At 41.9% G+C, this 25,582-nt stretch overlaps 1 protein-coding gene across 1 annotated transcript; it reads left to right on the forward strand.

Moving 5' to 3' along the window:
• Positions 1 to 477: 477 nt before the first annotated feature.
• GPR179 (G protein-coupled receptor 179) lies at positions 478 to 25,436 on the forward strand. Its single transcript, XM_069751707.1, has 11 exons — positions 478 to 2,025; positions 9,777 to 9,885; positions 11,559 to 11,643; positions 13,412 to 13,605; positions 16,679 to 16,747; positions 16,835 to 16,944; positions 17,029 to 17,267; positions 21,809 to 21,947; positions 22,216 to 22,321; positions 22,404 to 22,547; positions 22,754 to 25,436. The coding sequence occupies exons 1-11, from the start codon at positions 1,055 to 1,057 to the stop codon at positions 25,139 to 25,141; spliced, it is 4,554 nt and encodes a 1,517-aa protein (XP_069607808.1). The 5' UTR covers positions 478 to 1,054; the 3' UTR covers positions 25,142 to 25,436.
• Positions 25,437 to 25,582: the final 146 nt, after the last annotated feature.

Genomic DNA, 25,582 nt, shown 5'->3' on the forward strand with positions numbered 1-25,582 from the left:
GCCAGGGTGTGACGACACATCTAGCGTCTCCTAGCATATCGAAAAAAATCCTGAACAACCCCCCTTTTCCCACAAGACTGTCACCACATAACTTTCCGCATCTTACACTACCCCTTCTACCATCTCAGTTGTCTAGTCGTGCCATCTCTGTATTTGACCTTTTAGTGGTAACGCCTTACCTCATACTCACCACTGGGCAACTGCAGTTGGCATTGCCTAGTACACTTCTGATCTAAACATCAGTCCTTACCAGCAAGTCTGCTTCCTAAATATAATGTCATGAACTAATTAGCAATGCTGATAGCTTCCCAAGGATCATTGCCTGAAATGTGTCTCTTCAATAAGTACCGGTGCCCCCCTGCGCTACGTATTCAGCATCTTGCCTAGAGGAGGCACAGTAGCCATCATAATCTGCCAGCTTTTCCCTAACATCTGCATCCTGCAGACACTCCTCCCTCACATTTGAGCCTTTTGATCATTGCCCAGCAGTCCTTGCTCTCACACCTCGATCTATTAGCAAGCACAAGGATTAGGTAGCCCTGTCATGGGAAGCGGGCACAGGGTAGGGGGGCAGTGCCATGCAGAGATTGGGGAATGAAGTGACGTACATATAAACGGAGCAAGTCAGAGAGGGAGGGGGTTCCATGAGAGAGGGATAGAGGAATACAGAGAAGAAGAGAGATTCACAGGGAATAGATAATATAACAAGGAAGACAGATAAATGAGAGAGAAAAAGGAGTCTGAGAGAAAGTGATGAGGAGATGTAACTGGAAAGAGCTACAGAGGGAGGAGTGATACAAGAAGGAGTGGGAAGGAAGCATGGGAATCTTATAGAGAAGACTAGCTACGTCCACATTGCACGTGAGACCGTAGCAGATATCTGTTGCTTAGAGGTTCCTCTATAGATGGCATCAGACTACCAGCATTTCATGGCCTGACTGGCATTTGGTCCTTCTGTGCGATGGGGTGTCCGTGTTCAGAAGAGAACTGGCCAAGACTCATCCAACGATTAGCAGGGATGAGATCCCTGGCATGATTTTTTCTTCACGGAGAGATGGCGGTGCTATGGTGGGCGCTGTTATGGTGCCATCATGCCCAGCATTTTCTCCATGCCAACGAGGATTTTCAGAGCCCTTCTTGGAAATATGCCATTGACGAGTGGACACCAACTCCATCCCCCACTCCATCACCAACATCTTTGTCTCCTCTACCAACTCCCTCAGTTCCTGTGCCTGTTCTTATTTTTCCAGACTCTTCTCCCACTACGCCGGTTTCATATTCCTTTCCATATTCACCCTCTCCTACAACATCAACCCAAACAACCCCATTTGAGCCCTCCACACCTAACCCAGACCAGCCTGATGAAGAGGGCAGAAAAGCAGCTATACAGTTCTTACACTCAGGTGACCTTCTTTCTCTATCAGAAGCCAATTGTTCAAGAAGATTTGAGCTAAAGGACCTGCAGGGGTCTCCACCTGACACACTTCTTCATCATGTCAGAAGGCCACTGGACTACTTGTTGCATGCTACCAACTTCCTTAACATGATATTCCAGGCTAGTGACATGCGAGAATCCAGCATAAGAGAAGATATGGAATGGTATCATGCTTTGGTTCGAAGTCTGGCTGGTGGGGAACCACATATACACAGGGCCATGCTCTCCTTCACTGCACATCCCATGTCCTCTAATCCCCAGCTGCTTCTTCAGGCCACCAAGGTGGGTCATGAAATTTTGCTTCAAGACCTGTCTTTGTCACTTCATCGTGTGAGACACAAGATAGACCTTGGTAATTGGACCACCTTTCAAGCCAACCCATCTCTTACCAAAGCAATTCTACTAAATGACCTCCAGAGTCTAGAAACTCCCAAATGGAGCAGAGGTGACAGTTACATTTTGGACCCAAGCCATGTTCAGTGGTCTAAACCCTTTCTGGAGTGCGAAGGAGGTCGATTTGTACAAGGGTGGATGGTCTCATTGTCCACTGCATTTTATGGGCTGAAGCCTGATCTGAGTCCAGAATTTAAGTAAGTGAACCTCCATATTATTATGTGGGCAGAGGACAGATGGGATCTTTGAAGAGCTTGGAACATGGAGGAGGGAGAGAAACAGGATGGGAGGGGGATAAGAGTCTGACTGAAAATGTATCGGTAATGTTTTCGTTGATGATACTGTATGATTAATACTCTCATGGAAATGATACTAACTGGGTCATACTATAATATGCTGGTTATTATGCACAGTTAATATCATTATGACATTTTTTTTACTTTGCTTGCTATTTGTCCATTCTGTCTCTCACCTGTCCTTCTATTTTCCCTCCCCCCACAGATTAGACTCTCACACACGCTGATTTCTGTATCACTCACATCCGCCCTCAAACTGAGCAGCTGTTAAGCTGCAAATCTCCCATCCGCCAGCTCTCAGAGAGCAGATGGCGCTAGTATTCCAGGTCCTAACTGTCTGTGTACCCCCCTGCCTCTCCATCTCGGTGTTCCCTTATTTATTAGTAAATCCATAGAGAACTGCCATATAATAGATGCTTTACCCATAGAATGATGGATCTAAGGGCTTAATACCAATATTCCACCCTCACAGCCATGCTAAAGACATTTTTTTACATAGTTGCATAGTTACGGTAATACATTTGAAAAAAGATAAATGTTCATCATGTTCAACCGATGGATAGAGAAGGACAAGGGCAGGGGTACGTGTACAACCACAATGTATGATACAGTCTATCTTTCCCATATTTATTATTTATTTTAATTTTTTTTTCTTTTGTTTTGCTGATGCTGTACCTTCATATTACTTATATGACTTATGTAATTTTTCACTCCAGTTATTAATATTAAACGAGGCATTGGAAATGTCTCTCCAAGCTGTGGCATCTCTGCTGATGAAAATATGTTAAACTGTGGTGCCCCAAATGTGTCTAGTTCAATCTACCATCCTAAAGGGGTCTTCTTTTTGGTTTCAGCCAAACACATTATTGAAAAGTTATAAAATATTCCAACATACTTTTTATATTGATTTCTTGTGTTTTTGAGATTCCTTCATTGTTAAATTCCAGTGGATAAAATTTGGCCCTGGCCATGTGATGGAAACTGAGGTCCATGGGTTTTTGGAATATGTATTTCTGATACCCTCTTCTATAACTAATTAACTACTTGTATGACATCACGTGACTATGACAGATTTACTTCTACTGAAGATGAGACTTATAGTTCCAATTCTTTGGAGGCAAGCAGAGATCAGGAAAATCGAGTGGAATTAATGGAGAATTGTAGAACTTTCCAAGTTTTATTAACTGAATCTGAAATTCCAAATCACACATTTTGATGGCATGTACAAGAGAAAATCAATAATTTGCACTGGAAATATAGTATTTACTTAAACTGGCTAGAAAGGTAAAATCATGGTCATCTGGACATATGTACAGACTCCCCTGTATGGACTTCCCAATAAACATGCATGTTCAGCACAGCCTAGTGTGCATGTTTACATGGGAGTTGGGCGAGATAGAGGACAGAGGAATAAGCTGCTGTGAGTCCTCTCTGGGGGGCTTATCTCCTGCTGGAATAAAGGATCAGATATGTTAAAATCCAACACACTGATCATTCTTGCCCCAATAGTCTGCCAACAGGCCTCATGCACATACCATTGGTCCATACTGGCAGATGTACAGTGGGGAAAGTTATCCCAATTGTGCAAGTTATCCCACTTAAAAAGACGAGGGAGGCCTGTAATTGACATCATAGGTAGACCACAACTATGAGAGTCAAAATGAGAAAACAAATCCAGAAAATCACCTTGACTGATTTGGCAAGATTTATTTTGCAAACTATGTTGGAAAATAAGTATTTGGTAATTAACAAAACAATAGGAATCAGTGTCATGAAATCCAAGGAACACACCATTCAGGTCAGGGATAAAGTTGTGGAGAAGATTAAAAAGGGTTAGGTTATAAAAAAAATACCATAAGCTCTGAACGTCTCACAGAGCACTGTTCAATCCATCACACAGAAATGGAAGCAGTATGGCACAACTGCAAACATACCAAGACATGGCTGTCCAACTAAACTGACATTACAAGCAACAAAGGGAACCTATCACCTCTTTTTGCTGCTATAAGCTGATGCTACTGCCTTTTGGGGCTTATCTACTGCACTATATAATGCTGTAGATAAGCCCCTGGTCCGATCCGCCAGTAAAGAAAAATAAGTTATATTACAGTGCCTACAAGTAGTATTCAACCCCCTGCAGATTTAGCAGGTTTAATAAGATGGAAATAAGTTAGAGCCTTCAAACTTCAAACAAGAGCAGGATTTATTAACAGATGCATAAATCTTACAAACCAAAAAGTTTTGTTGCTCAGTTAAATTTTTATAAATTTTAAACATAAAAGTGTGCGTCAATTATTATTCAACCCCTAGGTTTAATATTTTGTGGAATAACCTTTGTTTGCAATTACAGCTAATAATCGTCTTTTATAAGACCTGATCAGGCCGGCACAGGTCTCTGGAGTTATCTTGGCCCACTCCTCCATGCAGATCTTCTCCAAGTTATCTAGGTTCTTTGGGTGTCTCATGTGGACTTTAATCTTGAGCTCCTTCCACAAGTTTTCAATTGGGTTAAGGTCAGGAGACTGACTAGGCCACTGCAACACCTTGATTTTTTGCCTCTTGAACCAGGCCTTGGTTTTCTTGGCTGTGTGCTTTGGGTCGTTGTCTTGTTGGAAGATGAAATGACGACCCATCTTAAGATCCTTGATGGAGGAGCAGAGGTTTTTGGACAAAATCTCCAGGTAGGCCGTGCCATCCATCTTCCCATGGATGCGGACCAGATGGCCAGGCCCCTTGGCTGAGAAACAGCCCCACAGCATGATGCTGCCACCACCATGCTTGACTGTAGGGATGGTATTCTTGGGGTCGTATGCAGTGCCATCCAGTCTCCAAACGTCACGTGTGTGGTTGGCACCAAAGATCTCGATCTTGGTCTCATCAGACCAGAGAACCTTGAACCAGTCAGTCTCAGAGTCCTCCAAGTGATCATGAGCAAACTGTAGACGAGCCTTGACATGACGCTTTGAAAGTAAAGGTACCTTACGGGCTCGTCTGGAACGGAGACCATTGCGGTGGAGTACGTTACTTATGGTATTGACTGAAACCAATGTCCCTACTGCCATGAGATCTTCCCGGAGCTCCTTCCTTGTTGTCCTTGGGTTAGCCTTGACTCTTCGGACAAGCCTGGCCTCGGCACGGGAGGAAACTTTCAAAGGCTGTCCAGGCCGTGGAAGGCTAACAGTAGTTCCATAAGCCTTCCACTTCCGGATGATGCTCCCAACAGTGGAGACAGGTAGGCCCAACTCCTTGGAAAGGGTTTTGTACCCCTTGCCAGCCTTGTGACCCTCCACAATCTTCTCTGATGGCCTTGGAATGCTCCTTTGTCTTTCCCATGTTGACCATGTATGAGTGCTGTTCACAAGTTTGGGGAGGGTCTTAAATAGTCAGAAAAGGTTGGAAAAGAGATAATTAATCCAAACATGTGAAGCTCATTGTTCTTTGTGCCTGAACTACTTCTTAATACTTTAGGGGAACCAAACAGAATTCTGGTGGGTTGAGGGGTTGAATAATAAATGACCCTCTGAAAAGACTTTTCACAATTTAAAAAAAAAAATAAACAAAGAAATAACATTCTTTTTTGCTGCAGTGCATTTCACACTTCCAGGCTGATCTACAGTTCAAATGTCACAATGCCAAGTTAATTCCAAATGTGTAAACCTGCTAAATCTGCAGGGGGTTGAATACTACTTGTAGGCACTATATACTCACCCGAGGGGTGGTCCGATCCGATGGGTGTCGCAGGTCCGGGTCCAGTGCTTCCCATCTTCATTTGATGTCGTCATCCTTCTTGCTTCGTGTCGCGCTCCTGTGCAGGCATACTGATCTGCCCTGTTAAGGGCAGAGCAAAGTACTGCAGTGCGCAGGATCTCTCTGACCTTTCCCGGCGTCTGCGCACTGCAGTATTTTGCTCTGCTCTCAGTAGGGCAGATCAGTATGCCTTTGCAGGAGCGCGACACGAAGCAAGGAGGATCACAACATCGCATGAAGATGGGAGGTGCCGGACCCAGACCTGCGACACCCTCCGGACCGGACCACCCCTCGGGTGAGTATAATAAAACTTGTTTTTCTTGTCTTTCAGGTTAGATCGGGGGCTTATCTACAGCATTATAGAATGCTGTAGATAAGCCCCAAAAGGCAGTGACCGCAGATTATAGATGAAAAACGAGATGACAGGTTCCCATTAAAACACTAATTAGAGAAGCAGCCAAGAGGTCCATTGTAACTCTTGAGGAGCATCAGAGATACCAGTACATATTTCAGGTGGGAGAATCTGTCCACAGGACAACTATTAGTCCTTTGCTTCACAAATCTGGCCTTTATTGAATAGTTTCAAGAAAAAAACACTTTTTGAAAGCAAGTCATAAGAAATCCCATTTGAAGTTTGCAAAAATTTGTTGACACAGCTAGCATGTGGAAGAAGGTGCTCTGTTCAGATAAGACCAAAGTAAAACTTTTTAGGCTAAATGCAAAATGCTATGTGTGGCTGAAAAATAACACTGCAGATCACCCTGAAAACACAATCACCACTGTCAAACATGGTGGGCGCAGCATCATGCTATAGGGATGCTTTTTTTCCAGCAGGCACAGGTATGCTGGACAGAGCTGATGGGAAGATGTATGCAGCTAAATACATGGCAATCCTGCAGGAAAACCTGTTAGAGGCTGCAAAAACTTGAGACTAGGGGGTGGCGAAGGTTCACCTTCCGGCAGGACAACAAACCTAAACATACTGCCAGAGCTACAATGAAATGGTTTAGATCAAAGCATATTCATGTGTGTTTTTAACCAAGACACAGAGTGAACAATGGACGGCACTAGAGAAGCACAAATCAGTATAGACCTTGACTCATTGAAGGACATCCGAAAAACACAGGTGGCACGACCGCTCTGGGTATGCGGTGCTCTGCACTGATAAGCGATCCACAGAAAATTCAATAAAACAAGAAAAGAACACAGTGCGGCACTCACCCTTTTGAAGCTGTGAAATCGTGCTCTTTATTGGAGAAAAATATTTAAAACATCCGTTAGGACATCAGGTCTGCAGGAGGGTGCGGAGGTGGAGTGTGGACGACAGCCGTTTCGCACGGTTATTTTCTCCAATAAAGAATCTGTGGTAAGATTTGATACAGGAAAGATATATATCTTGGTACCGCATTAGCCAGTAGATAGAAAAATATTTAGAATTGAGAGTCCACAGTGGTTGATACCTTTTAATGGCTAACTGAAAAGATGGTAACAAATTGCAAGCTTTCGAGACTACTCAGGCCTCTTCATCAGGCATAGACTAATACAAAATCTGGAGAATCACATATTTATACACAACACAGCACAGAACTGTCATTATGGGAGAGTGATAAGTGATAAACAGTTGTGTCCATAAATATTGGAACAGTTCCTAGATTAGGAGTGAATATTTTGTTGTCCTCTGATTGGGGTCTGGTTCTGTTATGATGACCCCACATGGTCTGAAGTGCAAATTCTTTAATTGATGTAAAAAGACATAAATCCATGCGACACATTCATTCCTGCACTAAGTGTGTCAAAGGTTATCATGAATTTATACTCCCAGATTCTCCTGTCTCTCTGAGATTTGAAGTTACCTTTCAATACAAGTAATTTCAGGTCCATGGTGCTATGATCAGGCATACAAAAATGTTTGGCCACAGGTAGATCCATTCTTTTTTCTCTTATTGTATGGCGGTGATTATTCATCCTTGTTCTCAGTTTCTGCCCTGTCTCCCCCACATACAGACCCCCAGTTGGACATTTAGTACAAAAAATTAGGTACACCACATTAGATGTGATACAGCAGACCGTACCTGGTATCTTGTAGTCCTGATGTGAATTGGGGATCGTTATCTTGTGTGTGGTCATTATAAATGGATAGGTTTTACATTTTTTCTGGTTGCAAGGAAAGGTACCTGCAGCTGTTGGAGAGGACAGGGAGCTTCTGACAATGATGCTTCTTAGGCTGCCTAAAACATAATAGTGGGGGTCTGGAAAAATGGATCGCAAGCGGGCATCTTTTTGTAGTAAAGGTCGTAGTTTCCGTGCATCTCCCCTTAGCACCTCCAGATTTGGATTGTAGGTGACTACTAGAGGCACCTGGTTATTTTCTTCTTTAGCTTTGTAATGTAGCAGGTGACTCCTTGATATTCTGGTGGCTCTTATAATTTTGGTTTTGAATTGTTCTTGGATGGTAGCCCTGATTCAAAAAGGTCTTTCTGAGGCGACCAAGGTGTTCATCCCTATCCATGGGGTGGGAACATATACGATTGTATCTGATGGCTTGGCGGTCAAGGGAGCGACAACAGTCACAGTTTACAACACTGCTCACTATACTTTGAATAGCTGTTGTAAGCACGTTCCAGCACTTTGATTGACAGCAAGATGTGTAGCGCATCTGTGCAGAGTGAGCTGTCAAAAAAGTGTGCCAGTGCATGCTAACAGCTGCCACTTACAATATAGTGAGTGGTGTTGTGAGCGGTGACTGTAGCCGTTCTGTGCACTACCAATATGACTGAAAGATGGCAGTTTCCCAGAGGAATAAAGATCGTTTTCACATGGTAGCCACACTTTCATTATGGCGACCAAGTATCTTTGTAATGCTATATACCTACATATTAACCCTATATGCAGGTAAATAGCATACCCCAAGGTGACAAATTCCCTTTAGCATAAAGCAATAGAACAAGAGAAACTTTTAAATATATTTTATTACTGAAATCTGTATCATTCTCACATAGGAGCCACTTGATCAAAACAAGACTGAATGTTAGCACTAACACTGACCATTTTAGTCTATATAGTGAGTGGGGGGATTCGGAGCACTCAGCACAGTGAAAGACCAGGCAGATAAAGGCAGATCAAGCTGTAGCTTTCAGCAAATGTATTTCACTCCAGTGCTGGATTCACAGCCACAAAGCTCAGTGCTGTTGTATAATATATTCCCGGCTAGTGCTGCTTTTGTTTGTGTGATATACAGAAAGAGAATCAAGGGCTCTCTCTCTGTGTTCTGTGTATAGGAGACATTATAGCAGCTGGTGTCTACTCACTAGTTCAGAGACGACTGAAATTTGAGATAGAGCCTATATAGGTGAAAATTGGTGAAAAATGCAGAATGCAATTGAACTAATGTTCAGAGATAGTGCTATCCCTCACGTACACACATTGCAGTTTATTCTGAAAACATACCTTAAATAACAGGTGTGCTTTAAAGGGGTTGTCCAGGCAAAAGGTGCTCATTAGCTGGGGGATGGATTCTGAAAAAGTAACAAAATAAATCCAACTCTCTGCTGCCACCCCCCTGAATCCATTGCAGGCCGCTCCATAATTTGCGCCAACACCAGACTGTGTGGTTCAACCAGTCACGAGACCACCGTGGCTTGTAGTAGGATTCAGCGGTCAGGTTACTTGAGTCATTGGATCTTTTCTCCTGAGCTATTCATGTTTAGTAACCGCTGCAGCCCATTACAAGTCACAGTGGTCCTGTGACTGGAAGAACGCTGACATAAATATCTCCAGGTCCCGCACAGCTGAATATTTCAAGTACTCCATTTTTTATTTAAAATGTAGCTACGGTATATATAATCAGTAACTTTGTGACTAAAACGATTCATGTACATAAACATTTCTCCCTTTGTTCCTTTCAGGGGAACATTACATGTAGATGTGCGATTGCTAAGTCTGGGGATAGACCAGTGCTCCCAAGGCTCAGGCTGGTTTGCCAACACTCACAGTTGTGATGAGAACAGTACACAGGTAATAATGTCTACTGCCATGGAGATATAAATTACTTGGCGACAGGTGGAAATGTTGAGTCAGAGTTTTACAGGATAAAAATCCTCTTTTTCCCACATTTGTCCAAAGGCTGAATGTAGCATTTCAGATTTGTTTTTTTTGTTTTCTTTCCAGAAAGCAGCCTTGGGTTTGTATTTCTGTACAATGACTTCAATAAATGTGCCCCTTACACTTTGTGTTATATCAAAATTTGTAGAGAAAGTTCACTAGGCCTTTTCTTGATATTTTAGTACAGCATTTAAGTTAACATTTCTTTAATTAGTTTGGGAAATCTATGTTATCGACTTTGCTATTGCATTGTTATCGGGATTGAACAGGATTAGACATTATTACTGCTTTGTTATATAATGTGTGAGTCCTGTCAGAGGTGTACATAGAAATCATGAGGCCCCATAGTAGAAGTTCTACTTTGGACCCTCTACAAAAAAAAAATCATAATAATAATATTTGTCCGGTTTGCAGACGAGCATAGCATATCTCTTAACTTTGCAGCCCTTACAAAGTAATTTTCCTCCTATTGGAGCCCTTAGATTCCCCTTTCAATTACCCCATAATGTATAATTTCAACAAAAGTGGCCTCCAAACACAGTATGATACCCCCACAGTGATTTACTCCACAGTACCTTCCATAGTACCTTCCATTGACCTTACTGTAGCCCTCACTCCCTCCCTGGCAAAATATGGTGACACCAACACAATATGATGCCCCAACTACTGTGAGCCAAGCACAGTCCTCCACACAATATGATGGCCCCCTCACAATGCTCCAAACACAGTATAGTGGCCCCCACAAAGCCCTCCAAACAGCATAAAGGCCAAACTGCCCACAAAGTATGATGGACACCACATGAACCTTCACACTGTATAATCGCTCGCATATAGTGCAATGGCCCCCCACATAACCCTCCAAACAGTATAATGTCTCTGTATGTAGCACTCCACACAGTATAATAGCCCCCACAATGCCCTCCAAACAGCATAATGGCCAAACTCTCCACAAAGTATGATGGACACCACACAAACCTCCACATTGTATAATTGCTCACATATAGTATAATGCCCCCCACATAACCCTCCAAACAGTATAATGTCCCCCTATGTAGCACTCCACACAGTATAATGGCCCCCACAAAGCTCTCCAAACAGCATAATGACCCAACTCTCCACAAAGTATGATGAACACCACTCAAACCTCCACACTGTACAATTGCTCACATATAGTACAATGGCCCCCCATATAACCCTCCAAACAGTATAATGGCCACCCATGTTGCACTCCAAACAGTATAATGGCTCCCACATAGCCCTCCAAGCAGTATAATCGCCACCATATAGCCCTTCAAAAAATATAATGGCTCACACATAGCCCTCCAAACAATATCATGGCCCCCCACATAGCCCTCCAAACAGTATAATAACCGCGCATACAGCCAACCATACAGTATAAGGATCCCCATATAATGCTCCAAACAGTATAGCGGCCCCCACATAGACTTGTATATAGTATAATAGGTCCCACATAGCAAGATATGATTTCTTCATGGCTGTTAATGAATTGATTACTAATATTGCTAGTATGGGATGAATAATCTTATATAGCTTGCTTGTTCTGAGATGTGTATCTCCTCCCTTAGTGCGTTTCGGACGAAAGAGACGGCTCCATCTTGGGCAGGTATCGATGCGTGTGTCAGCCTGGCTATTACAGGAGGCAGCCTGAGGGTAACGTAAAACTGTGTGCAAATATCTATGGATGTGCAGTCGTCAGTATAGAATTATAGCTATCTCCTAATATAGTGTTTGTGTTTTTTGTGATATATATACAGGTCCTTCTCAAAAAATTAGCATATAGTGTTAAATTTCATTATTTACCATAATGTAATGATTACAATTAAACTTTCATATATTATAGATTCATTATCCACCAACTGAAATTTGTCAGGTCTTTTATTGTTTTAATACTGATGATTTTGGCATACAACTCCTGATAACCCAAAAAACCTGTCTCAATAAATTAGCATATCAAGAAAAGGTTCTCTAAATGACCTATTACCCTAATCTTCTGAATCAACTAATTAACTCTAAACACATGCAAAAGATACCTGAGGCTTTTATAAACTCCCTGCCTGGTTCATTACTCAAAACCCCCATCATGGGTAAGACTAGCGACCTGACAGATGTCAAGAAGGCCATCATTGACACCCTCAAGCAAGAGGGTAAGACCCAGAAAGAAATTTCTCAACAAATAGGCTGTTCCCAGAGTGCTGTATCAAGGCACCTCAATGGTAAGTCTGTTGGAAGGAAACAATGTGGCAGAAAACGCTGTACAACGAGAAGAGGAGACCGGACCCTGAGGAAGATTGTGGAGAAGGACCGATTCCAGACCTTGGGGAACCTGAGGAAGCAGTGGACTGAGTCTGGTGTGGAAACATCCAGAGCCACCGTGCACAGGCGTGTGCAGGAAATGGGCTACAGGTGCCGCATTCCCCAGGTAAAGCCACTTTTGAACCATAAACAGCAGCAGAGGCGCCTGACCTGGGCTACAGAGAAGCAGCACTGGACTGTTGCTAAGTGGTCCCAAGTACTTTTTTCTGATGAAAGCAAATTTTGCATGTCATTCGGAAATCAAGGTGCCAGAGTCTGGAGGAAGACTGGGGAGAAGGAAATGCCAAAATGCCTGAAGTCCAGTGTCAAGTACCCACAGTCAGTGATGGTGTGGGGTGCCATGTCAGCTGCTGGTGTTGGTCCACTGTGTTTCATCAAGGGCAGGGTCAATGCAGCTAGCTATCAGGAGATTTTGGAGCACTTCATGCTTCCATCGGCTGAAATGCTTTATGGAGATGAAGATTTCATTTTTCAGCACGACCTGGCACCTGCTCACAGTGCCAAAACCACTGGTAAATGGTTTACTGACCATGGTATTACTGTGCTCAATTGGCCTGCCAACTCTCCTGACCTGAACCCCATAGAGAATCTGTGGGATATTGTGAAGAGAAAGTTGAGAGACGCAAGACCCAACACTCTGGATGAGCTTAAGGCTGCTATTGAAGCATCCTGGGCCTCCATAACATCTCAGCAGTGTCACAGGCTGATTGCCTCCATGCCACGCCGCATTGAAGCAGTCATTTCTGCCAAAGGATTCCCGACCAAGTATTGAGTGCATAACTGAACATTATTATTTGTTGGTTTTTTTGTTTGTTATTAAAAAACACTTTTATTTGATTGGATGGGTGAAATATGCTAATTTATTGAGACAGGTTTTTTGGGTTATCAGGAGTTGTATGCCAAAATCATCAGTATTAAAACAATAAAAGACCTGACAAATTTCAGTTGGTGGATAATGAATCTATAATATATGAAAGTTTAATTGTAATCATTACATTATGGTAAATAATGAAATTTAACACTATATGCTAATTTTTTGAGAAGGACCTGTATATATAATATTTAATTATTTATGTATTTAAAAAAACATGTATCTACCCTGCAGGTCCAGACAACTCTTACTTCGGGGCCACATCCTGCCTACCGTGTAGTAAAGGCTGCGCCACTTGTGTAGATAGCACACCTTGCAGAGTGAAAGAAGATTGGGCTTTGCGTGTTACCGTGTTGTCATTGCAAGGTGCTGGGATGTTGGGGGTCTTCTTTAGTATGCTGGTGTCCTACAATTTCCGAGAGAGCAAAGTGAGTCTAAGCACTAAGTTTTGCTATTTTAAAGGGAAACTGATAGCTGATTGATCCTACCCGAACCACAGGCTGCATGAACCAGAGACTAGCTTGCTGCGTTGTTTCAGAGTTGAAACTGTGGCTTCACACATAGGGAGAGATCTGTCAGTCGAGTCTAGGGACCTAGACAGCCCTCGGGACACAGTATATCTCTTCATACGTCATTGATGAAGGTCCCGGATTGGGACCGAAACGTCTGTCATACATTGGGATAAATAAATCCTCTCATTTTTTTCACCGCTAAGTTGAGTGCCGGGTTATGCTTTACTTGTCACATTTTGTTTTACACTCACGTCCGTGGCTCCGTCGGATTTACGTCTGGCACCCTGGAACACAGCATTGTTTCATATGCACTGATGAAGCTATTGTCTGTAACGGTGCAGACGGAGTCACTGTGTGCTCTGTTGGACATTATTTTTGGCCGTATCCGCCTATATGAGGCAGGCTCCAAGACGTAGTTGACTGAGTCTTGGAGCCGCCTCAAATAGGCAGTGATGGACGGAAATGATGGTGACAGAGAACACAGTGATTCTGTCAGCATCAATAAAGTCAGTGGCTCCATCAACGCATTCACCAGAATCCCATTTTCCAGGGTGCCAGACATAAGTCAAATGGAGCGACGGATGGGAGGGTAAAACACAATGTGAACATAGCCTTAAAGGGAGTGTGCCAGGACCCCTCATGATCTCCTACTGCTACTATAGTGGGATCGGTGCAGATTGCTTTATCCCAATAAGATATTTCAGAGAGCATACTAGCGCTGCAATATTGGTGGAATTTTTATTCTCCAGCTTTGAATATGCAGATGAGTCAGGACTAGTGTGGCAGGGCAGCAACTCTTCCCACTGACTAGTCCTGCCATGGAGTTCTAATCACACTTCCCTGGGCATGACTTAAAGCCTGTATTCAATATTTGTTATGGTTGGACCATTATTCAGGCCCTGCCTTATTTGCATATGTAAAACAGCATTAAAAGTCAATTGGATAATTGTTCAAAGATTGCAGCGCCTTATTGGAGTAAAGAACTTCCCCAGTACTGCTATAGTAGTGGTTGGGAACAGTCAGGGAACCTGGTTAATTTTGCAGCCCAGTTTAATACTTAATGACACAGACATTTTTTCCTTTAATGTAGCAGTCTGAAAACTTAGATGTCATGGTCAGAATTGAGCACATTATGTAAAGGGTTAAAAAGCTAGAATTGGAGCTATCCGCGATCCCTACCATTTGAGTAGGCTGTAAGTTGTATAATACAGCTGGCACCCACAAGTAAAGCACAGGTGCAATTACTCTGCCCACTGTCACTGCAATAGTATGGAGGCCTGTGCTAACTGCAATATACTGTTATGTCACAGGGCAAGAACGGGTTGAAGCAGGTCTTGTCTGAAGCCTCAGAAACCAGCCCCAATCCAATTCGGAACGTGAATCTAGCTTCCTAATAGTGTCCCCAATACCTGACCTGAGACAATAGCTATTGGAAGAATAAACTTTTAATACAATCCTCAGAATTTACAAAGAAACCTTTTCAGTCTGGCTATACACATTGTAATCACACCCTGGGTGTGATTGGCCTCCTCCTGACGCATCGGGCCCTGTTTTATCAAACCTGCCATGCCAGAAATCTGGAGAAAAATCTTTGAAAAGTTATAAAATTTAGGGGCAACTCAGAGTTTCTCTTAGCTCTGACAAAAGGGGCCGATCTGGGTCAGGACAGGGGCTTGTCTAATTCATGATGAGCTGTGGCGTTCCTTACACGAAAAATCTCACTCCAGTACCTGACTAGAGTAAGATTTCTGGTGCATGCCACTTGCCAGATGCTCCAGATTCTTAAAGAGGTGTGCACATCTTCATGAATTCGGAGCGTCTGGCTCCACCATTTCCCATTATCAAGACTAGCATGAAAAACGTCAGTCTCTTCTATCTTCTCTTTTGAGCTGGTACATGCTCAATGGGCCTAAGTCATCAATACTGGCGTTATTCACAAAAATCTTGATGACAAGACGTGCTGTAGTTAGATGCTACTGATTCATGAAGAAATGCATGCCTCTTCATTAATCTAGAGAGTCTGACAAGTGGTGTGCACCTCCGTGCACCATTTAATTACTTCCACTCGAGTCACGGACTGGAGTGAGATTTCTGGTGTACAGAAAACCACCAATTGTCATAAATTAGATGAGCTATGGCATCCTGTGCCAGCTCTGCACATTTTGGTAGAGCTGGGAAAAACTGGCGTGAAAACTCAGAAAGTCACAAAATGTAGGTTCAACTCTGATGAATCGGGCTCAATGTCTCCGCTTCCTAAGTATAGAAGAGAAGAAGTAGCGAGTCAGGAACATGTCTTATCTTCCTGCTCTATGCAAGAGAATCCAAGGAAAGAGCTGCCCACAGGCCACACCAGAGCGCAAGCAGGTTCCTCACCATAGAGACAGACTGTGCTTCAGGGTGGCCTAAGGGCAGGTCTTTCTGGCTTAGAGCAGGAAGATAAGACTTTGCCAACAGTCCTGCACCAGAGCGCGGGCATATCATTAACTGAAAACGTCTAACACTGATTACACAAGAACCACAAGACAGATTTCTTCACCACAGGTATCATTTTAATCATAACAGCGGCAACATGACAATGTCTGTAGTTTACAGGGCAAAATCCTGCTGAGATGTTTAAGGTAAAAATTGCTGTTTTTTGTGTGGCTTTTCCTGTGTTACATTAAATACAAACATTAGACTGCTGACTGGTCCTCCATGATCTCTAGTGGTTGCTTAGCATGCTTAGTCCTTATCATGTTGATAGATATTACAATGCTGTTTAAGTATTAAACATGGATGAAAGATTTTCATTGCATACCCTTCCCATAGGCAGTGTGGACATCCACATTTTGATTATAATTAATACTGAAAATGTTTTGATTTTGGTGTATGGACCATCATATGTAGAATACTGTTAGGAACATCTGGATTGCCAAAAGGTTGATCATGCATGTCCTAAGACATCATCTTCCTGAGTTATAACACCTGCACCTTGTCTCTTCCCATATAGAGAATTCGAGCCTCAGGTCTTCTCCTCTTAGAGACGATACTTTTTGGGTCACTGCTGCTCTACTTTCCAGTGAGTTACAAAATGTATTCAACCCAAATAATAAGACGAGGCAGTGCTCTTGTTTTTTTTTTTACTAAAACCACTTTTGGATTGCAGGTATTTATTGTGTATTTTAAACCTGGTGTGTTCCGTTGCATGGCTCTTCGCTGGGTACGTCTGCTTGGTTTCTGTATTGTCTATGGGACGATTGTTCTTAAATTGTACAGGTAAGACTGTAGATGTTATTGGTCTAGTTAGACATGCACGGTTTCATGAGCTAATATTTTGTAATGTATAATACCTTACACTAGGGTTATGAAAGTTTTCTTATCGAGGACTGCCCAGCGTGTGCCGTACATGACTAGTGTGCGATTATTACGTATGTTATGTATCATCTTGGCGGTTTGTGTCTGGTTCCTCGTGGGATGGACTGTAGGGACGCTGGAGAATTTACAAAGAGGAGTTCCAGTGGTCATCCGAACACAAACACAAGAAGGGCTAATCTTTTACACATGTGATTACGATCGCTGGGACTACATGATGTCTTTGGGTAAGTCCTCTATGTTGTATCAGATTTTAATTTTACATTGCAATAAGAGAGACATCAACTTTTAACAGATTACACAATGTGGCCAAGAGATACAGTGGCATGTAAAAGTTTGGGTACCCCTGGTCATGATTACTGTTATGTGAACAGTTAAGTAAGTTGAAGATGAAATGATCTCTAAAAGGGCTAAAGTTAAAGATAACACATTTCCTTTGTATTGTAGGCAAAAAAAGTTATATTTTCATCTTTTACATTTTAAATTTACAAAAAGGAAAATGGGCCTATGGAAATGTTTGGGCACCCCACATGGATAGTACCTAGTAAAACTCCTTTTGAAAGTATCACAGCTTGTAAACGCTTTTTGTAGCCAGCCAAGAGTCTTACAATTCTTGATTGAGGGATTTCATCCATTCTTCCTTGGAAAAATTCTTTCAGTTCTGTGAGATTGCTGAGTTGTTTTACATGCACTGCTATTTTGGGGTCTACTCACAGATTTTCAATGATGTTACTATCAGGCAACTGTCAGGGCCATTGTAAGGCTATGTTCACACGTTGCATTTTTGCTACGTTTCTTTCTGCAGTCAAAACCTGCTCTCTTGGCAGTAACAAAACTGCTTACAAAAAAGCAGGTTTTGCTGCGTTTTTCAGGATCCTAGAGGTCAGCTTTTCTTCTATCACAGAAGCATGAACACAGGTCACCAATGCAAGACATATGTGAAACCATAAAACACTGTTTAGTTCCCACTTTGGCCGGCCACATGCATTGTTCAATTTTACACTTTTGTCGGCCAATGTTTAAATTGCACACATCACTAATTAATTAAACTGTACTAATCCCAACTGCCATGCTAACGTGAGGAGACCAAGACATTATGGTTTAACCCATTCAAGACGCAGCCCTTTTTCGTTTTTGCGTCTTAGCGTTTCGCTCCCCTCCTTCCCAGAGCCATAACTTTTTTATTTTTCCATCACTATGGCCATGGCTTGTTTTTTGTGGGACGAATTGTACTTTTGTACGACACCATTAGTTTTACCATGTCTTGTACTAGAAAACGGGAAAAAAATTCCAAGTCCGGTGAAATTGCAAAAAAAGTGCCATCCCACACTTGTTTTTTGTTTGGCTTTTTTGCTAGGTTCACTAAATGCTAAATCTGACCTGCCATTGTGATTCTCCATGTCATTACGAGTTCATAAACACCAAACATGTCTAGGTTATTTTTTATCTAAGTGGTGAAAAAAAATTCCAAACTTTGCTTAAAAAAAAAAAATAGTGCAATTTTCTGATACCCGTAACGTCTCCATTTTTCATGATCTCAGGTCGGGTGAGGGGTTATTTTTTGCATGCCGAGCTGACGTTTTTAATGATATCACTTTTGTGCAGATACTTTCTTTTGATTGCCCGTTATTGCATTTTAATGCAATGCCGCAACTAACAAAAAAATGTAATTCTGGTGTTTTGAATTTTTTTCTCGCTACAACATTTAGCGATCAGGTTAATCCTTTTTTTTTAATTGATAGATCGAGCGATTCTGAACACGGCGATACCAAATATGTCTATGTTTGATTTTTTTTAAATTATTTTATTTTGAATAGGGTGAAAGGGGGGTGATTTAAACTTTTATATATATTTTTTTTTAATATTTTTTAAAACATGGCCGGAAGCGCTAGTTTAATGCCGCTGTCAGCGTTTGATGTGGGCTCACCACCGGAGCCTACATCAAGAGGGGAGACACGACATGCATGTCGTGAAGAGGTTAAACTTGGGAAAATGACAAAAATAAGTGGGTTTCACATACTGCTGTACATGCTTTTTTCACTAAAAACACAGCAAAATCCGATTCCTGTGATTGTACTGCATTTTGCCGTTACTCATTGCTTTCTATGCATGAAAATACAGCAAAAACACTTAAAGTGATGCTGCAGTTTTCAAAAATGCAGTTTTCAAAATTAGTCAGGAAAAAAACAATGTGTGCATGAGATGTCTGAAATCTCAAACTTTGCTGGTACTGTAAAATGCAGCTTAAAATTTGCATAAACAATGCAGCAAAAGTGCAACTTGTCAACACATAGCCTAAAAACCTTCAGCTCGCTCTTTTTGAGATAGCTTATTCTGGATTTTGACCTGTGTCTAGGATCATTATCAATTTGTAGAAGCCATGGTCTGTTCAACTTCAGATTTTTTTTTCCAGAAGAGTTATGTTTGCATCAAGAGTTTGTTGAAATTTCATTCAATCCATTCCTTACTCAACTCACGAAATGTTCCCCATGCCCTTGGCTGCAACACAACCCCAAAGCATGATTGACAGACAGAAATGAAAACTGGAAGTTTTTAGGCACCAGTCTTTCCAACGCTTCAATTTTTATCCCTGTCACCAATATTAAACAACATCTGCAGGATTTGTTGTGGTTGTGCATATGCCAAGACTTAAGTTAATAGTGCAGTAGTAGAAAAGAACGAAAGGCAGCACTCACCAAATTCTTGAAATGAAAGCTCTTTAATGCATGCTCCAGGACATTTTCTACGGCATACAGGTAAATGGTGGATGTGTGCGGGGGGAAAGGAGAGTGGACGACAGCTGTTTCGCAACTGGGTTGTGATTCTACGGGTCAATGCTAAAAGTCACTTGGTTGGCAAGATGTTCTTTTCCTGAAATTGTGCCTTTTTTTCTTCACACATACCTTTGATAATTGTGGCCAAATAGTTCTATTTTAACCTCATCAGTCCACATGACTTGTTTCCAAAATGCATCAAGGTTGCTTAGATGTTATTTTTGTATACTTATAATGCACAATTTTATGGTGAGGATACAGGAGAGGTTTTCTTCTGATGACTCTTCCTTGAAAGTCATATTTGTGCAGGTGTTCCGGAACAGTAGAACAATGTACCTCAACTCCAGAGTCTACTAAATCATTCTGAAGTTATTTTGCACTCAAGCAGGGGTTCCGATTTGCTCTATAGCAATCCTATGAGCAGATCTCACAGAAATTTTGCTTGGTCTTCCAGACCTTATCTTGACCACAACTGTTCCTTTTAACTGCCAATTCTTAATTGCATTTCGAACAGAGTAAAGGGCAAGTTGAAAATGTTTTGCTATCTTATAGCCTTCTGCTTTGTGGGCCTCCACCGTTTATATTTTCAGAGTGATAAGGTAGCTGCTTAGAATAACCCAAAATAACCCAAGGCTGCTGTTTTTTGGCACAAGGTTAGAGGAGGCTGGGTTTTACTAAAGCTGGGAAATTTGCATCGCCTGGCCTTTCTTAAAGATGATAGTGAACAAGCCATAATTCTAGGCTAAATAAGGTCTTAAATCTTGGTCAAAGTTATCTGAGCACACAAATCTCCAAAGGTAGCCAAACTTTTGCATGGGACCATTTTCCTTTTTGTAATTTTTACAGTGTAAAAGATGAAAATATTTTTTTATTTTGCCTAAAATACAAAGGAAATGTGTCATCTTTAACTTTAGCCCTATTAGAGATCATTTAATCTTCAATTTGCTTAACTGTTCACAATAACAGTAATTCTGACCAGGGGTGTTCAGTAGTGATGAGTGAGGATGCTAGTGTGCTAACCGAGTGTCTTCGGCATGCTCGAAAAATATGTTCGAGTCCCCGCGCCTGCATGTTTCGTGGCTATTCGACAACCACAACACATGCAGAGATTGCCTAACCAACAGGCAATCCCTGCATGTGTTGCGGCCATCGAACAGCTGCGAGACATGCAGCTGCGGGGACTCGAACATATTTTTTGAGCACGCCGAAGTCACTCGGTTAGCACACAAGCATGCTCGTATAACACCTTATCCAAGCACATTCGTTCATCACTAATGCCCAAACTTTTACATGCTACTGCTACTGGATTTAGACGCCTAACAATCATACCCTTTAATGAAAATGAAAGGCACAGACCAAACTATCAAAATCGCCCCATACTATAATATCTCCACCACCAAACTTTACAGTAGGCAGTAAGCATTATGGTAGGAAACCTTCTGTTGGCATCCACCAAACCCCTATTCATACTCTAGAGTGCCACGTATTAACGTGATTTACCACTACAGACAACACATTTCTAATGCTTTAAAGACTGATTGAGTCAATGGCCAAGGTGATCTTAGGTTTACTTGCAGCTGCTTCACAATGGACACTCGTTCCATGAAGATCTTGAGACACAGATCTTGTGCCGATAGCACTTGCAGGTTGAATTACTCAGTGACATCTCATGACTGAGATGTTTTACTCCTAGAGTCTTCCATTTCACAATAGCAGCATTTACTTCCACCCAGGCAGATGTAGCACATCAGAAGTCCCAATTGTGACATGTTGAAAGTCGCTCAGTTTCTCTATATGACTGAAATGATACCAATGTCCATGGAAATTACATATATGTGTGCTTGATTTTGTGCACCTCTTTGCAATTGATGTGACTGACCACCTTTATACAATAATTAGGGGGATGTTACTTTTGTCCATATAGTGTATGATTGACAAAAAAAAAGTGTGAAGTGATATAAAGTGCTCCGTATAACACTGATCTCTCTCCACAGCTGAGTTGCTCTTCCTCTTTTGGGGCAGTTACTTGTGTTACGGAGCTCGTACAGTGCCCTCTGCTTTTCATGAACCACGTTATATGGGATTGGCGATACACAATGAGATGCTTATATCAACTGCATTCCATATTCTCAGGTAAGGTAAAAAGTACCAAGGTATGATGAAATGCACCATGTTGTTTTCCAACTTTCACTTCTTGGTTCGCACATCAGTTTTGGAACATTACTCTAGGCCTCAGTTAGTTTTGAGTGTAGATCCAGGAAGCATGGTTTCTTGGCAAAACAAACTGATATTATCATGCACTCAGTGATTAACGCCATCCAACTCAAATTATTTCTTGTTGCATGATATGCAATGCAAACTTCACAGTCACTTGACAGTCTGCTACACTTCTTTACTCTAGGTTTGTTATGGTCCCATCACTTCATCCGGATTGGACACTACTTCTCTTCTTCATTCACACACATGGAACAGTCACAATGACACTCACCTTGATGTTTGTACCCAAGGTAATTTATAATATTTGTGTTCATCCATTTATATAAAAGATAGATATTCTTTCACCAGATCCCAATGTAAGCGGCTTGTTAGTTCTTACATGCAGGAGGGCCTCCAAGAGAAGAGATTGCTGAGGTGTATGAAGATGAATTGGACTTGAGACGATCTAGATCCAACCTGAATAGTAGCATCACATCAGCATGGAGTGAGCACAGCCTGGACCCTGATGACATCAGAGTGAGTCTTGAATATCTGTGAATGTCAGGAGCTAGAATACAAATTTGGATCTATAGGTATGTGCATAATATTCTAATATGGGACTCGGGATTATGCAATGATATCTCATAAAGCACACCTGAAATGCACAAAAAAATAAAACAAGTGTATTTCTCAAGAACAGCTCCATGCTAATAGTTTGTTACCTTTTATATTCCTGTCTGCAGGATGAACTGAAAAAACTTTATGCTCAGTTGGAAGTCCATAAAACAAAAAAAATGACTCTAAACAATCCGCACCTGCAAAAGAAACGCAGCTCTCGAAGGGGTCTTGGTCGATCCATTATTCGTCGCATCACTGAAATCCCAGATTCTGTTTCAAAGCAAAGTGGACGTGACGAACGTGAAGGATCTCCAGGTTCGACTAGTGGACAAAGGCGGAGGCAACAGGACAGTAGTAGTGTTAAACTGCGTGAGGAGTCTTTGAGGCAGAGAGTTCTTTCCTTAAGAAAGTCACATAGCACATACGACCACATGCAAGAATCCAAGGATACAGGAGCTACTTCTCCACGACTGGAGAGCTCATCTAGAGATGCCTCCTTACGAGACTCTGTCATGAGACGAAATCTTGCTCGAAATGTATCGTTACGTTCACGTGGTGATTCTCTTCGTCAAGCACCATTGGTTTGTAAATCTCTTAGCGCCCACAATCTACTAGCTGATAAAAAGCCATTGAGTGTACAACCTGGGACTCTACAGAAATCCCATAGCATGATGGGTAGTGCTAGAGGAAAGGGACCACTAACAGATATCCCCTCAGAGAGAGCAATGGAAGGAAGCCGAAACCCGTTATTGGGTGGCAGCTTTGACAAAGCAGAAGTATGTCCATGGGAAGTTCAAGAGCTCCCAATGCAGTCTGAAAATCGGTCGCAGAAGCATGTCACTTATGCACCAGGAAAATGCAGCAGTTTGGACAGCTCTCCTTTATCAGGAAACCAACATGTTTCACTTGTAAATAAGGGTGAGGTGGGGGGGAAGCACCATAGTTTGGGTAGTAATGAAGAATCAAAAAGCCTAGAAGAGAGTAATCGATGTTGGAAGCAAAATGAGAATGGATGCTCGTCTGTAACCATTAGACCTGGAACAGTTCAACATGAAGGGAAGGGGTTAGAGACAACAGGTACGGTGGTGAAGAAGCCTGAATTAGTTGATAACACAAAACCACAGTACAAAAGTACCCTAAAAAGTTTGGTTCTGGCTGTCAGAGCATTTAAAGGAACAGCTGTGGTAAAAGAAAACAAGGAAAGGATGAAGCAACCTGTGGAGGGAGCTGTAGAAACAAATAAACAGGTGCTTGAAGAGGTTTGTCCTTGGGAAACAGAATCCAGTTATACAGTAGACAAGAAACCAAACCCACCAGTATTCAACATGGCAGAAAATAAAAAGCCGGTATTATCCTCTTCACAGCCAGATAAAAATAGTCATGATAAGATGGAACAAGATGGAAAATACTCTACCACAAAAGCCTCCAAACATACCCTAACAGCAAGCAGGTTAGAAAGAATGAGCCAGTTGAGAGAGGCAGTTTGCCCATGGGAAAGTATGGAGGGTCCTAGAGATGCGCCACGAAAATCCAATAGTGTGGAAAGTAGAAGAAGTGAAATATGTCCTTGGGAGAGCACAGACAGTGAAGGTGCAGGAGGTCCACTTAGTCAGTCAGGTAGCAACCTATCTTTCCACAGCCCTTCAACAGAAGGAAAAACGAGTCATAATGAAAATATATGGGAAAATGAAGAGAAAACCAAGAGAATGAGAAACAGTCCTTGTGAAGGTAAGCAGTCAAGTCAAGAAAGAAAAGACATATGTCCATGGGAAGCAAATGATGATGTACTGGAAATGGGAGGGTTGAGTAGTAGCAGACTGGCTATGAAGCTTGAGGTACTTGGCAAGCAAAGAGATGCAGTCTGTCCTTGGGAGAGTGAAGAATCAGGAGGTTCTCCTGGTGTACTTAGTCAATCACAGAGCAAGACATTTGATGGGTGCCCTGTTCCATCAAAAACCTCAGATAGTTTAGACCTGGAAGCTAGAAGAGGTGAGATATGTCCTTGGGAAAGCCTAGATTCTGAGGAAACTCCTGCAACTATGAGTCAATCCCAAAGTCACAGTTGGGAACCCTCTTCAAAGGGAATGGATGAAATATCTACATGGGAGTCAGCCCAGACTAGCAGACCTTCTAAAAGTCAGCTAGTGAAAGCACAAAGTAAACAGGATTCCTTGAGCAGCTTGTCCAGTGAAGATCCTCGACCACTGACCAAAATCATAAGCAAAAGTGAAAGCCGTATTGGTGATCTGTATGCCTCTGAAAGTAGTGTAAAGCATGATAGGCACTATCATTACTCTCTGATGGAAAAAAGTATCAGGTGTTCTGATGAGAATAAGAGCCGTGGAAACAATACATTAGATACAAATATACCAAATGCCAAGGCTGGAGACATTGAAAAGTCAAACAAGCTGGTAAACATCTGTCCCTGGGAGGTGCAAGAGGAACCCAATGAAGTCAATGAAACAGATATCCCAGACAGGAAAGCTGATGTATGTCCATGGGACTTTCAGTAAAAATTAAGAGAAGGTGCACTATTCCTGCTCTGATATACACCTGCAAAGCTACAATAGGAACAAATTGTGTGAGTGGTAGATTTTACAGACAAGAGAGATTAAGCAGAATTCAGTATGTCAGATTTCCTCAGAAGTGTATGTGTGAGTATCGAAACAATGGAGAATTTTAATATAAACTTTTCATTTCAAGATACATTAAAAAATAATTCAGCAAATTTGAAATTGACAAAGTTATGGTGTAATTGGATCCTTTGTCTGTGCCCAAATATACAAATAAAAATGATTTCTTTTCTTCTCTGGCCTCCTAGATTGTACGTATAGTATTTGAAGGACAAAAATTAGTAAAAAAAAGTCACACGTTAATTGTAGTTATTACTGCTACGCATATGCCCCAGTCCATTTGATTTTCAGGTGCTCCGCGTTGGGCTTTGAAAGTAGCCC

Source organism: Ranitomeya imitator, chromosome 2 (genome assembly GCF_032444005.1).
Source record: "Ranitomeya imitator isolate aRanImi1 chromosome 2, aRanImi1.pri, whole genome shotgun sequence".
Lineage (NCBI taxonomy): Eukaryota > Metazoa > Chordata > Amphibia > Anura > Dendrobatidae > Ranitomeya > Ranitomeya imitator.